The sequence below is a fragment of the Cyprinodon variegatus genome, unplaced genomic scaffold (genome assembly GCF_000732505.1).
Source record: "Cyprinodon variegatus isolate N-32 unplaced genomic scaffold, C_variegatus-1.0 Scaffold780, whole genome shotgun sequence".
Taxonomy (NCBI): domain Eukaryota; kingdom Metazoa; phylum Chordata; class Actinopteri; order Cyprinodontiformes; family Cyprinodontidae; genus Cyprinodon; species Cyprinodon variegatus.
Window position 1 is genome coordinate 259,751 of NW_015151233.1, and position 14,891 is coordinate 274,641.

Consider the following 14,891-nt stretch of genomic DNA (forward strand, 5'->3'; position numbering starts at 1 on the left):
ATAACCATTTCACAAGAATTACTACAATATATAACTACTGCTACCAATTTAGGAAAAATACAAATAAATTCATAATGTTTATTATTGTTGATGTTAGTGTTATTTGTAGCTTAAAGGTAGTGTCAATCAATTCTTGGAGGTGTTGAAGCAGGACAGCATTATACTAGTCATAGTAGTGGAGATTGAGGGGAACGTTATGAAAGAAGAGGAGGCGGATAAGCAGAACAAATTAAAATATATTGTGCCAGGAAACAGTCCAGCCTGCTGATGTGCATACCAAATTGGGGGGGAATGGCGGAGTGTGGCCAAGTGGTTAGGGCATTGCGCTTGGAATCTAGAGACCCTTAAACCCCACACTGCTCCCCGGGTGCCACACAATGGCAGCCCACTGCTCCCCAAGGGGATGGGTTAAATGCAGAAAGTGAATTTTGTTGCTCTGTACTTTTGACAATGTAATGACAATAAAAAGCAGAAAAAAATATACACTGCTCAAAAAAATAAAAAGCACATTAACATAACACATCCTAGATCTGAATGAAGTATGTTCTGCACAAAGTTGAACGTGATGAAAACAAAATCATCAACAAAAATCAAATGTATTAACCAATGGGGGAATCGATGGAGTGGAAAACATACTACAGGCTGATCCAACTTTGATACGATGTCCTTAAAACGGGTCAAAATGAGGCTCTGCATTGTGTGAGGCATCCAAATGCCTGTATGTGTGTCAGCCACTGATTGTGCAAGTTCTCCTACTTAGAAAGATGAGACAGGTCTGTTATTTCATCAAATGTACGTACGCTTTAACTATGAAAGAGAAATTGAAAAAAATAAAAAATCCAGGAAATCACCCATGATTTTTATAAATTCATTAATGGATAATGGTGGAATATAGGATTTTATTTACCGATGAACAAGCGAGATGCCTGACCCTCACAGATCAGTAATCCTTTAAGAAGCTCTTCTGTCCTCCACTCATTAACTGTATTAATGCTAAGACCAAAGAACTGCAAAGGGACACCAGGAAGAATATTGTAGACCTGCACCAGGTATAATCTTGCTCGATCTGGGCCCCCAGGCAAGATCTCATCCTCTGGAGTAGAAATGATTATGAGAACGATGAGTAAAAGTCTACATGAAGGGACCTGATGAATGACCTGCAGAGAGCTGAGCCAAACGTTACAAAGAGCTCCATCTGTAACCCACTACACCCAGAGGGACTCAAATCCTGTAATGTCAGTCTCGTTCCACTGCTTAAGTCAGTACATGTCCAGGCCCGTCAAAAGTTTCCAAATGAGATTTAAATTTCAAGGGCATTCCTGCAGTAGTGTTTTTAAACATTCCCTGGGATTATCGAAGGGGAAGACCTTTGTACAGCAAGATATCCTGCAGTACTTTGTGCCACTAGCAGCAGTAATTAAAGAAGGGGAGTATACAATATAATTTTTTTACCTTTCATTTTTTTTAAGTTGTCCACAGGACAAACAAATAAATTACTAGTTAATGTTTATCATTAAGCTCTTAATAAAAATCTTCTCTTTGAGCCTTATTGGCTCATTTTGTCTTTTAATTAGCTATTTGTTTCCTTTAAATCTCATAGTGAACTAGAAGTATCACCTTTTATTTTCATTTTTAATGTTATGGTTTCTGTTTAGTTTTCTCTGTTATGAAGTTTATCAATTTAAAAAATATATTACTAAAAGAGCATGTAAAATTATCACTCAAATGTGTGTCTTCTATGGTTAATGGCGAAATAGGCCAACTGTATGTAAAGATTTAATTTGTCTATATTTAACCATTGCCAGAATTTATTCCACCAAAGTGTGTGGTGGCATTTTATTCCCCTATAGATTTTTTGCAGAGCATTTTTGGTTTAAAAACAGAGTTTTCCGGTGAAAGTTCTCAACCTAACTTTCCTTCGTTTCCTTGTATGAAAGCTATGGAATTTTTATCCAATGTGCTCTTAATACCTCCATTGCCAAAGCTTACAACCCCACCTGCTGTTCACATATAGCAAATGGTAGCTGTGTTTAAGGATGGCAAAGTGGCCAAAATGCTGCTACTTAATCATTTGTTCAGTATCCCTGAAACAACTCTGTCGCTGCCTGTGTGGCTTTGCCTTTTGGTTTTCTTTGGTTAAAGAATTTAGCAAATACTTAGATGTGGGTTGTTTTTTAAAACTTTTACAGGATGACTATGACCTGGATGACTGAGAATCTTCATCAGCATACTTCGATGGTAATAATTTAGAACCAATATAAGGTGGGAGACATATTTCCGTTTTCTGAGTTTAACTCATGTGTAAAACTGCTAACTTAAAGCATGTGCCTCCACCTTATTTAGATAGCATTATAACATCCATTACATGTTTTAAATCCTGAAACAGCACCTTCAATTAAATAAATCCCCATGGCCTAAATAATAGTAAATATTAGGACTACAGCATATTGGAAAGTAGGTCAAAACAGGTCTCTTTTAAACCTCTGTCACAAAAGAACCAATTTTAAAAGGTTCCTTTAAGTTTTAGCGGAATTATAAAATATGGAGTCCAAATTTACATACAATAGAATAGAACATCCCTTTGTGTGGTTTTACAGCGGCAAAAGATTATAGCAAGAGTGGTCACACAAATGTGGACCTTAGAAAAGTGTATAAGAATAACAGAATAGTGAAGAGTTAAAAAAGAAATACTGTACTGGAAAGTATTTTTACAATATAAATACTGTGCATCTGGAGAATAAAAATGAATATACAGCTATGGACATTTTACAGTTATGGATGGACATGTGAAAATAGCAGCAACATCAGAGATGTGCAAAATGACATCAGTATGTTACAAAAAAATACACATCCAAGCGATTCTTTGAATTTTCAGACATATCTCCTTCATGTAAAGGAAGGAGAGATTTGCGACTTCCCGCCCTAGAGGAGCTGTGATGTATTTTGCAGATAATTTTTATATCAATATGGAGAGCTGCAGCCTACAGGCTCAGCTGCAGCCTGAGTTCGAGCCGACTCCCACAGACTGCCACTCTGGGTCTCTGAGCAAGACCCTGAACTTCCAATTGCAAAAGGGGATGGGTAAAATGCAGAGGTAAATATTTCCAATGTGAGATCATCCATCCATTTTCTGACACGCTTTATCCTGAGTGGGGTCGCGACGGGTGCCGGTGTTTATCTCCAGCTGTCTACGGGCGAGAGGCGGGTTCATCCTGGACAGGTCGCCAGTCCTTCACAGGGCAACACAGAGACAAACAACCATTCAAACACACACTCACACCTAAGGAGAATTTAGAGAAGCCAATTAACCAAACAGTCATGTTTTTGGACTGGTGGAGGAAACCAGAGTACCCAGAGAGAATGCACACATGCTCAGGGAGAACATGCAAACTCCATGCAGAATGCCTCCGGGACGGTCTGCAAGGCAGCGGCGCTACCCACTGTACCACTGAGCAGCCCCAATGTGTGGGAGCAATTGAACGTTATTGATCTCAATGTAAGAAATTATTTTTAAAGGTTTGGGTTCCATTTATGCTTCAAAATACAGAAAGGCACAAATTCCAATGTTTTAAGTCCATATCCCTAGTGTTGCCTTGTCAAGGTTTGGAAGTCACATGTTATCAAGTTCTCTAAACCAAAATTATTAAAAAGAAATGTAAAACACAAGCTCGGGAATACTAAGGTAGTCCCCCGCCGCCTGTCTTAAACATGTGAGGCCAATGGGTTATGAGGTCTAGGTGGCAGATTTTCTAAACCAGCACAAGTCTTCAGCATATTCTGGGATCACCTAAAGCAGGCATCCCCAACCTTGGTCCTCGAGACCCGCTGTCCTGCAGGTTTTAGAGGTTTACCTGCTTTGGCACAGCTAATTATAATGATTGCAGTAGACCAAAAGCCTGTTAATCAGCTTTCAATTAAAATCACCTGTGCTGAAGCAAGGAAACCTCTAAAACCTGCAAGACAGCGGCCCTCGAGGACGGGGATGCCTGACCTAAAGTACCAATGGTAAGTTTTGGCTTCCCTCGGGTTTTATCATTAGTCTTGTCCCAAACACCTCATATGCTTTCTAAAGCCATTTCACAGCTCATACTGGGTCAAATTCCCTAATACCATAAATAGATGCTTATGAATTTCAACATACACCCAAAAAGATTTATTTTTTTTTTTACATCATTTATTGTTAAATCAACAAAATATCAATCTGAAAATGACAAATTGGATAATTTACAATATGTACAAATGAATTCAATAAGTTACATATTTAGAGCCTGTGATGTTCCCCATTTTTTAACATTGCAGGATAAAACAATCCACGTATTGCTTTTAAAATGCAACCAAGATAGGTATTAAACAGCATTTCCAGCGCTTTTTAAAATAAATCACTGCAAACTAAAGCAGGCATGCACTAAGTCGGTCCCCTGCAGGTAGAGGTTCCCCTGCTTTAGCACAGCTGATTCTGATGAGTGTAGTTCAACAAAAGTCTGTTAATCAGTCAATGAAAATCAGCTGTGCTGGAGAAAGGAAGCCTCCAAAACCTGCAGCAGATGCCTGCACTAAAGCAATGCTAGATAAAAAAAAAAAATTTAACCAAAAAATAAAATGACATTGACAATAAAATTAAAACATAAAGATAATCCTTTTATGTCAAAATAAAAGCATACTTTCTGTGTAAACATCTTGTCAATAAAGATCATTACAAGACCTTTATATTCCAGCCAAAGGCAGGGTTACTAGAAGGTAAACAAAGCAAATTAATTCCACAGCTCCTATATAAGTTCATTAGTAAATGCTTACATATGTGGAATAACTGCTCTCAAACAAAACTATGTCTAAAAAAACTTTTCATTGACCAAACTGCAATATTAAAATTTTCTAAATTACAAAAAGCTTGCATAAAGAATATATTCTGGTCAAAATTCCAATGTCAATCTATAGATTCCTGTTCAAAATTGTCCAATATATATATATTTTTTTTAACGGGACAAATCGTATCACCTAAGAACTTAAGATCAGAATGGCACAGAGCTTCAACATGCAGATTTCATGGCAATTTACTTTACATTAGACACGTTTTTCGGATAATTTTCCTGCGTCATCACCTTTAACAGAGTTTGATATGCAGAATTATGGTTAAGCACAAATCTGGTACCTTATTCCTAGATAGCAAAAAATGCAAAGAACCAATTATTCCTCAAAATAAAAAAAGGAAAGCAGCTTGGCTTACATTTATCTTAAGATTGCCCCCCTCATTGCAAACAGAGAAAAACATTTGAATTCCACAAAAAAAAAAAAAAAAAACTTTTTTAAGTTGCATCTATTTTGTGCAAATTCCATTGGAAGTTTAGGGATTGGCAGTGCATCTATAGTCGCATTCTATACCTGCAACCACCCATTTTCCCTGATCCCTCACATTCATAAATAATGAATTCTTTATTAGAGGGGAATAAAGCCATTCCCTAAATTGTAAACTCTGTAGACACCGTTTGCCATAGTCTCTACTAATTTTAAACAGAAATAGGAATCAGAAAGGAAAAAAAAATTAAATATTTTCAGATGTGCTGCTTAAAGCAACTAAAAACATCTCTTTACTGAGGAAAATACCCAGTTTTTAAATTATTCCTATTCACTCTTATGCAAATTTCTAACATGCTTTTTGAGGTGACCGGTCTGATTGAATTTCTTTGGGCAGTGGGGGCAGGAATATGGTCTCTCCCCAGTGTGGATATATCTGTGTCTTTTTAAATTATTATAATCCAAAAATCCTTTTCCACAATATTGACACCAGTGTCTCTTTTCTCCATTGTGCCACCGCAAATGGACGTTCAACTCAACTTTCCGTGTAAATCTCCTTTCACAGATGTGGCATTGGAAAGGTTTCTCTCCAGTGTGAATCCGTATGTGGACTTCTACATCACGCTTTGTGTAAAAGCCATTGCCACACACCTGGCAGATAAAAGGTCTTATTCTGCTATGGACCAACTGGATGTGCTTGCTAAGACCGAAACGGTAAACAAAGCCCTTTCCACACTGCTGGCAGACGTGAATCCTGCCGTTACGATGTACCCGGCCATGACGTTTAAAACTCGGTGAATCTGGGAAGTACTTCCCACAGAGTTTACATGAGTAAGGCCGATACACTTTATGGAGGCTGACGTGGCTTTCCAGGGCATTGCTGTTGCTAAAAACGCGGCCGCATTCTCCACACTGGTTCCTTAACAAATGCCTGCCGATGACAGCCAACGGCTGTAAAGGTGATACAACTGGTGGAGCTCTGAAAGGTATATCAGGAATTCTATATTCGGCTTTCGGAGGTGGTGGTCGTATTATTTCCGTTATGGGCTTTTCATTGGGTGGTAGTGTTGGAGGATACCATACTTTAGCTTGCCACTTCTTCGCAACCCCTGACTGAATCACAGGTAACTTAAATTCCCTTTTTTTATAGCTACCTCTTTTCTTCCCAACCCTTTTACTCTTTGAGTTCCCCTTGTCATTTACATATTTGTGGGCTTTTTTCTGACCAGGACAAACACATTTTTGTTTCTTCGGGGTTGATTCACCAGCGATTAGGGTCCTGCTATTCTCTGCCGATTTAAACTGCTTGGGACTGGGGGATTCAGATTCACTCTCAGTCGTTTCAGTAATGGATCCCTCTGAACTTTCTGTATCATCCCTAGGACTACAAAAATAGGATTTTCTTTTTATCGATTTCATTCTGGGCTTAGATTTAGATGTAGAGCAACTTGGGGTGGCACACATTTCAGTTGTTGAGCCACTGTCATCTTCAGAAGAATTAGCTTTTTCAGGGCTTGAAACTACTTTGGTACACATCTTAGGACTCAATGAACTATTAGAGGTAGAATCATTTATATTTTCTGATCCAGCACCCTGTCTACCAGATCTGGGCATCTTAAAACCTACATCTCTTGCGTCATTTGTAGCTCCAGAGATTGTAGAATTGTCTGGTTCACCTCCAAGTCGTGATTCATGAGTACCAGAAATCTTATTTAGAGAATCACCAATAACTGTTTGTTCTTGCTCTTCAGTTGAGTCTTGATCAATGAGCCATTTTTTCTTGGTTGTGTTGTCCGTCTTCCTTTCAGTTTCCATTGCTTTTTTAGATGAACTTTCTTTTGCTCCAGAATGAGCGTGTAGATGACTTTGCGGTCGTGAGACAACGGATTTGGTGTCTTTGGAGTTTGAATTTTCATTAACTTTAGACTGTAAATAGAAGAAAACATGAATTTAGAAAATATTTACTGAAAAAAAGGTTTACTACTTTTATGCAACATTGTGCTTTACCTCGTTTTCCAAGGGTGACACAGAGAGATTGGCCAGGAACTGAACGTTATCCATCCGAGCTTGAGGATCACCTGTATCCTTCTGTATTACGATAGCATCTTTGTGTAGCTCCAAATCAGGAGTTAGTCGACCGGGAGTGGTGGGCCCTGGTGACTGAAGATCAACATCAACAGGTTCCTCTTCTAAGAGATGAGCAGTGGATGGCTTTTCTTGGATGATACCTTTTGATAAAAGCTCTGAGATTAAGACTGACTCTTTGGTTGAAATGGATAATGGGAGGCGGGTTAATCTGACCGAAACTAAATACTTTTGTCCAGGAATCATACTTTCAGCAGTAGAGGTAATTTCCCCAGAAGAATTAGGATTGTCTGTTGAATTTAGCTTTTCAGATGTTTCATCATCTGAAAGGTATAAAGTTAATTCTTGTGTGTCAGATATCCACTGATTTGAAGTGTCTGGGGGAACAGGAACTGCTGGTTCGTTGTTGTTCTCCTGTGCTGTAAGAGCTATAGGCCCAGGTTCTTTGGAGAAACCAGATGACAACTGTTTTGAAACAATAGTTATTGGTTGGGGAAGCACATACTGATGATCATTTTGGATGCCGTAAAACTGTGAAGGAGTGTCAGGATCCTCTCTGGAGAAAACAGTTTTTTGTGGAACTGGGGAAAGCGCGGGTGTTTCACAAGGTAATATATTTGCTTCTGTAGATGAAAGAGGTAGATTACTTTTTTTCAGAGTGGCAGACTTAACTGCAGAGCAAATGGTTTGAGACAATGCTTTGGCATTATCAGATGTGTGAGAAGGTCTTGGGAGAATAATGATTTTACGAGGTACCTTATTAGGTACAGGCAAATTCCGAGAAAGTGGAAGAGACTTTACGTCAGCCTGAGTTGAAGCAGCTGATGAGGCACTACTCTTCAGCTGTGTAGATAAATGTGATGGTTGCAGCGCGTTACATTTTTCAACGTCTGCCTGTTTATCTGGAGGTTTGTCTGTCAAAATGACAGGTACGACTGGGGTTTGATTTGACAAGAGAAAAGATTTAACAGTAGCAGCATATTTCGATATTGTGGTCTCAGATGTTTTAAGGGAACCCACAGATGAAGCAGATCCAGACATCACCTTAGGCTGTGATGGGACCTTTAATGGGGGAACGCTCTTTTCCACACTTGGCTGATTCATTGCTTCAACAAGCAGCAAGGCATCCTGAAGGCTGACAGAGGTCTCGTCAGCTTTAAGCAAACCCGAAGTAGCTGGTGGTGGTATATCTGATGACCCGTTAGCGCTTTTAGGTGTTTTATCAACAGTTGCAGATTTTTTCTTCCCAGGATCATGATCTTGAAGTGCAGGCTGCTCTCTAGAGAATAAACTGCTTTTCAAATATTCAACATCTATGTTTTTGCCTTTCAAGGGAGTATTTTTACTCTCTTTGATTGATGAATTGATGATGTGAGAAGTCTGCATCACCAAAGGAGGTGATGGATCTGGTGATTTTTTTTCTGCTGATGGATCCGTTAAGTCCATATGTTTTGAACCTTTGTCACATTCTTTGTTTGATTTTTTTGGAGGTCGTCCTCTTCTGCGACCTGATGATGACACTGGCTGTGAACTGGCTCCACTTTCTGAGACTTTATTAGTTAATTCATCACCTGCAATTTCTGCGCCGACTGATGCAGAATCTAAAGCAGTTTTCTTATTAGGTGTAGTTGCACTCTCCACGTTACATACTTGAAGAAACATTTGCTTGCATCCGGAGCTACTAGGTTTTGAAACTTCTATCATTTCAGACTCTTCCTTTAAATCATCCCTCAGAGCATCTTTAAGTGAAATAACCAAGGAACACTGCATTTCAGTGGATTGCTTCTGGGCTACCTGTGAATTACCAGTGTCTAAACTGAATAACTGTAAAACCTCTGGGCTTGTATTTTCTTGAGGTACTGTAATGTGTTCAGTTGAAGTGTCGCTTATGCATTGTGCTCCAATTTTATCTTGACCATCAGAAGCCCCACGTGAACCTGGCCCAATGAAAGACAAAGGGGGGAAAATTATTGAAACGTTATAACAAAGTTAAAAAATAGGGATTTATAGAATTAACATCTGGAGACACCCCTTCCCCATCTAAAATCCCCATCTCACCTTTTTCACCATCCACAACTTCTTTACAAGCGAAATCAGTATCATCTTCTCGCTTTAGTTCAGACTGTAGAGGAGTATCAGAGCTTGTTGAAGCAAGGTAACAAGTAATACATTTACAATAAAAAAAAATAAGGGAATTATTTCATGAAATTAAGTTTTCAACGCACCTCTTTTTTAACAGCTACCAATTCCATCGGAGTAGGTATGTCTTGAAAACAGACGTAGTCGTGCTCCTGTAAACTGTGGTCTTTATACCCATAGCCGTATTCCTGACTTTGCCTTACTGGCCCTGTGGGTATTAATGGCTGACATTGCTCCACCACAACTGTCCGGAAAGGAACAAGATCTGCAAATTAAAAGAATGAAGCAAAACAAGTGTTTATCAGCAAAAATCCATACATTTTATACTCAAGAGATGAATATGAACATTTGGACAAATTTGATAAAGTTAACATATAACACTGGCTTTTAAAGTCACAATTGCTTTTTTGTAGAATGATGTAAAACAATCAATACCTCAGACTTTAACATTTTCTAATTACATTAATTCCGACATTATATCTTAGAGATACTTATGTTAAAGACTTGAATGTTGCATTAAGTGATGAAAAAAAAAATTACTTCTTTAGTTTGTACAAGAAAGAATATAACCACGACGGCCCCATGTGAAAAAAATACCTGCATTAAGCACGATGGAAAAAAACTTAAGCAGGATGGAGGAAACGCAACAGTTGTTCAGACTTTAAATTAGACCTAATACGCTTTTTAAACAGAAGGAATATAGAGATCTGAAATTAATTTCTAAACATCCAGCAGACTTATTCTAGATATAAAAAATGTCATTTTGTTTGACATATACACTTTGATGAGGAAAATTATTATTATTTTTTTTTTTTTCCAGATATCAGAAACACATATTAAGAAAAACTAATGCATATCAAAATCACCCACCAATGTCTGTTGTAACCACAACATTATGGGGGCAAACTACTTTACTACTTAAATGGTAGTGGATCAATGTATTCTATGTAGGTTCAATCCCACTGGGCATGAGCACAACTGGGAGCAGGTGAAGATAAAGTATAAAACATTCTAACAAGTAGGAGCTGTGCATAATGTCATGGGATTCCTCCTCATTTTGATCCCATCTTTACAGTAAATACGGAGTGGCTGTTTGTGCAGCTTTTGTCTATGCCAATACAACACAAAATGCGTTTTTACTGATATCAAGTTCTGTTAAATATTTGTTAAAAGAAGTCTGTGCAATGCTGCGAATGTGAGTACGGATAAGGTCTGGTGAATGTGAATGATTGGGAGGTAAATCGGTAGCATTTCAGATGCAGTATTTACACACTGGACCCAGGTTAAATTGGATGACATTCATCTGTGTGAAGCTAGACAAGCGCACCCTTTCCGAGGCTGTCGTTCTATTGGCTGGAAAGGTTGCTAGGCGACGATCCGATCCAATCTGAGAGAGAGCAAAAAAAGTCCGCAAGCAGAGCCTACGGGTTTGCGAGCGCATCTGAGACTTGAGCAGAGCGCAGTTTGTGCGCGAAGAGAAGGAGGCAAGCGAGAGGAGAAAATATCTGTGCAAGAAGCATTAAATCTGAGAGAAGAAACAAAGATTTGAGAGAGAAGAGAAAATATTTTTCAGCGCTACTCCGTTTGTGCGGATAAATCTACCATCGAAACTATGAATTACAAGTATCTGCATAACATCAAATGTCATTCGTGTTCTGGCATTGAATATAAAAGTGGGCATTTTTACCTTATTTAGTGGCTGGAATTATTGTTTAATATTTAGTTAATCAACAGCCTCCCAGATCTGACATTTCACAATAAAAGCACAGGTGAAACTTAATATCTAACACTAATGCTAAACGTGTCCTCAATTAAAAGGCCGTTTTGGTTGATTCACAGCTGCGTCTGGTTGACCATCGGATTCTGCGGCATTTCCATGTAAATCTATCCCTACGGAAAGCATTGATGCTAAGCAGTGGGCAGTGACGGAGCGGGATCTGTGCTGGAGGTAAGTGAAGACAATTAAATCCGTCCAGGACTAAATTAAAAGGTCCTTTTTTAAGCCACCTAAAGACGTCTTGAGACCATTCCTTATCCCTACTTTTGTTAACATTACCTCCGTATTCCATTTTAAGTGAAAAAAAAATCACTTACATGTCCCTGATTAGTTACTATGTCATGATTTCAAAGAAAGGTCCAGCTCTTTTCAACTTTGTAAATCTGCACAAACGTATGATAAAACTCTCCTGACTAAATTAGGAGAGAAAACGTGATTGGCTTTAAGCTGGTGAAGTTTCTCAGCCATTCCAAAAAAAGTTAAAAACCAACCACTGGACTATATTTTCCAAGTTTGAAGACGTTTCCCCAATTCAAAATGTCTGGATTAGCATTGAGTTCAAAGCTTCATAGAGAAAAGCCGCCTAAATACTGCCTATGTAATTTGGGAGAAGATGCACCATGGTAGGCCAGGTCAAGTGACCTGGAAGAATGTATTGCTTTATAGTCACAGAGTTGAGGCTTTTGCGTTACTATATTTTGCTACGCCTGCTCGACCACTGGCCACGGCTGAGGCAAGAAAAAAAATCAAAATCTTCTGAGGAGGCTGAAAAGAGAAAAGGTGAAAAGGATAGTGAGCGAGGAAAAAACGAGAGTCAAGCTTAGTTTAATTGTTGGTGCAGGCAGAATGAAGAAGCTGGATGTAAAACTGATCTTTTCTTACATTTATTATTAGACTGGTAAGTTAACACTTTGCTTCTAGTATATAGTCATATTTTTATGTCTAGCTGAAGCAAAAATACAGGCAATAAAGGCTAGCAGGCTTCAAACAAAAGCTACTAGGGGCGCTAGACATAAAGGTTACAGGTCTAGCGGACAAAAATTACACTATGTGCCTTTAAATCATTCTAGTTATACCCAAAGCAGGCTGACCAAATGCGTTTCCAGTATCAGTTTAATACAGGACATATAGCTGCTGTATAGCCCATGGCCATACCAAAATAAAGCAGGTGGTGTAGGAAGATGCATTTATAGAATCAATTGGACTGTATGATCTGGCTGAACTCTAAAGTGCCTTGAGATGACTTGTGATGTGAATTGGCACTATATAAATAAACTGAATTGAATTATAGCTACAGTCATTTTGTCAAAAATCCGTGATGCTCATCTCCTTTTCAAAAAAATGTGGGAATAGTTTCCTTTTTTCCAGTTCTTCATTTGAATGTTCAGAATGAAATACAGTTTTTTCTTTTTTTTTATGGAAAGCGGCCAGCTTCACCTGAAAAGAGAATTTTCCTGTTTTACTTTTTTTGCTGTTGTGCAATTTCATATTAGTGTGCAAGTCAAACCCATAACAGACAGAGTGACCTCTGACACCCACACAAAAAAGGCCTCTCTTTGGCTCTGTTTGGTTGCATAATTTAATTTTTTTAATGACAAGTCTCTTGCTTGGATTGGTTCCTGCTTTCTGTCTCAAGTTCAAGTAGATAAATCGCTGCTGCAGAGTGGCACTGGGAAAAAAAGCTGCAGCTAGAGGGAGTCTGTGTGTGTACCATAAAAAACAGCATTTTTCCCCCTATGGGCTGCCTCTAAACCTGCAGATCCCCCCCAAAAAATAGAAAAGGCTTGTTGAAGGGCTGATACCGTCGTCGATCGCCCCAATCCAATTGCCCTACCTTACTCAATCCCAATTTTTTTTTGTTAGATCAGATTTATAGACCCTGTGGCTAACTTGATTAAAAGTTGGTTTTCGACCTTTAACAAAAAAAAAAAAAAAAAACCTTTGATTACTTTTGCCCCAATACATAACTGGAACTACTCCTTTTCCAGCACAGGACACAAGCTTTCTCATAGCAGGATTGGTGGCAATGGTAGCGACATAAGAACGTCCGTACAGAGTCTGTTCTTGACAAGAAAGGAGGAAGTATTGACGGGAGCATGCAGAAAACAAAATCTGTGTGAACTGGAATAGAAGCAAATATATTTAAAATTGTACCGCTAATTAAACTTGTGCCGAATAAGCTTTATAGACACTTATAAGTTATTCCTTCAAAATATTTTAATTAATAAAGCACCACGAGTCAATCAGATACACACAGATCAAATTAACGTTCCACGCTCTTAGATGAATAGAAGAAAAATTTAGAGAAAACTCAATCATGCAATTAATAACTATTCTACACAAATAACATTTTTTTAAAATTTGTATTGATTCTAGGTTGGTCTAGTAGTAAACCTTTAAACGTTAGTTGGGTAAGAGTGAGTACAGAATGCCCACCAAGCTGCTCTATGCAGTTCCGTGTTATTACTGGCAATATTACTCTTAAAAAATTAAAAGGAAAATGAGCAGCGTTAAATGCACCATTTCCCAAATAATTGTGATCTGGTTCGCTAGTGCAAAGAGATCAAAAATAATTATTTAAAGTGTGACATTTGGAGGACATATTTGGTGTAATCCGCCATAGAAGTCCAAAGCCGTTGCTGATCCCAACCGTTCCTTACACCGGAGGACCTCAGTATGGTTTCCCTCGCTTTACGTATCCCGCCCTAAGCCTGGCCTACATGTTACGCAACAGCCATTAACTGAGCGAACAGAAAAATGTTAAATGCTGTTAAGGTTTATTACAAACTGTCAACAACTCAGAAAAAGAGAGAACCGGTGCTTATTTCTAATTCTATTTAATAAAATACGGATAGCCACTCACCACACTGAACAGCCGTGTCGCATTTCTCAGAGGCATTGCCAGCTTCGCCTCCTCTTTGAGCCGACGGTGCAGCCTTGGCGGTCTCATACTGAAAACATTTTGTTTTCAGGTCCTCGTTTTCCTTCTTGATTTTAGATATTTCTGCCTTCAGCTCGTCCACCATGTTTTCAAAAAGTTTGGTGGTCTCTGCAATGGCGCTCTTTAACATGCTCTCCATAACGGAGGCATACTTTGACTGAAAGTCGTCCGCCGACATCTTGATATAAGCCGAATTTCTCCCGTTTATCTCTAGAAGAGCTCACTTCTCAAAATGAAAGCATTTCACACAAGGTATTAGCGGCTAACCCAATATGGCTTCTTCCCACGGACAGGACGTCTTCTCTGCTTTGTGTGACGCACACCAAATGACGATTTGTCTTGAGCTAATATCCGGTCACGAACTCTTGTCTTAAGCTGCAATTTTGTATAACCTAAACCACTGGAATAAACCAAAACCTGAGCTCGTCACAAATTATTTCCGAGTTAACGTAAACCTCCGATACTAAAAACGCACCATACCGTGACACGCAATGCCACATTTGTGGCTAAAATATGCCTACTTCCGCTTATTTCTTCTTCTGCCTGTGTAATTCCGATTGAAAAACGACGCTCGGATGCACTACTGCCACCAACTGGAGTGGAGCGTGGATCTAGACCCATAGATATCCATAATAAAGGCCTTTATTATGGATATCT

The 14,891-nt window shown here is 38.8% G+C and overlaps 1 protein-coding gene across 1 annotated transcript; it reads right to left on the bottom strand.

Moving 5' to 3' along the window:
* Window positions 1–4,179: 4,179 nt before the first annotated feature.
* Window positions 4,180–14,750, bottom strand: LOC107098480. The gene is made up of 5 exons (XM_015396196.1): window positions 14,157–14,750; window positions 9,603–9,781; window positions 9,436–9,499; window positions 7,300–9,314; window positions 4,180–7,218 (listed from the first exon to the last, which is right to left on the bottom strand). Exons 1-5 carry the CDS (start codon window positions 14,410–14,412, stop codon window positions 5,620–5,622), a joined length of 4,113 nt encoding a protein of 1,370 aa, XP_015251682.1. The 5' UTR covers window positions 14,413–14,750; the 3' UTR covers window positions 4,180–5,619.
* Window positions 14,751–14,891: the final 141 nt, after the last annotated feature.

What these genes read in the sequence shown, in the direction of transcription:
- LOC107098480 (XM_015396196.1), bottom strand. Translation starts at nt 14,412, where the DNA reads ATGTCGGCGGACGACTTTCAGTCAAAGTATGCCTCCGTTATGGAGAGC. An exon ending in CGACACGGCTGTTCAGTGTG is followed by an intron (nt 9,782 to 14,156) that starts GTGAGTGGCTAT and finishes TTTAATTTGCAG; the next exon opens with ATCTTGTTCCTTTCCGGACA. An exon ending in TGTCACCCTTGGAAAACGAG is followed by an intron (nt 7,219 to 7,299) that starts GTAAAGCACAAT and finishes TTCTATTTACAG; the next exon opens with TCTAAAGTTAATGAAAATTC.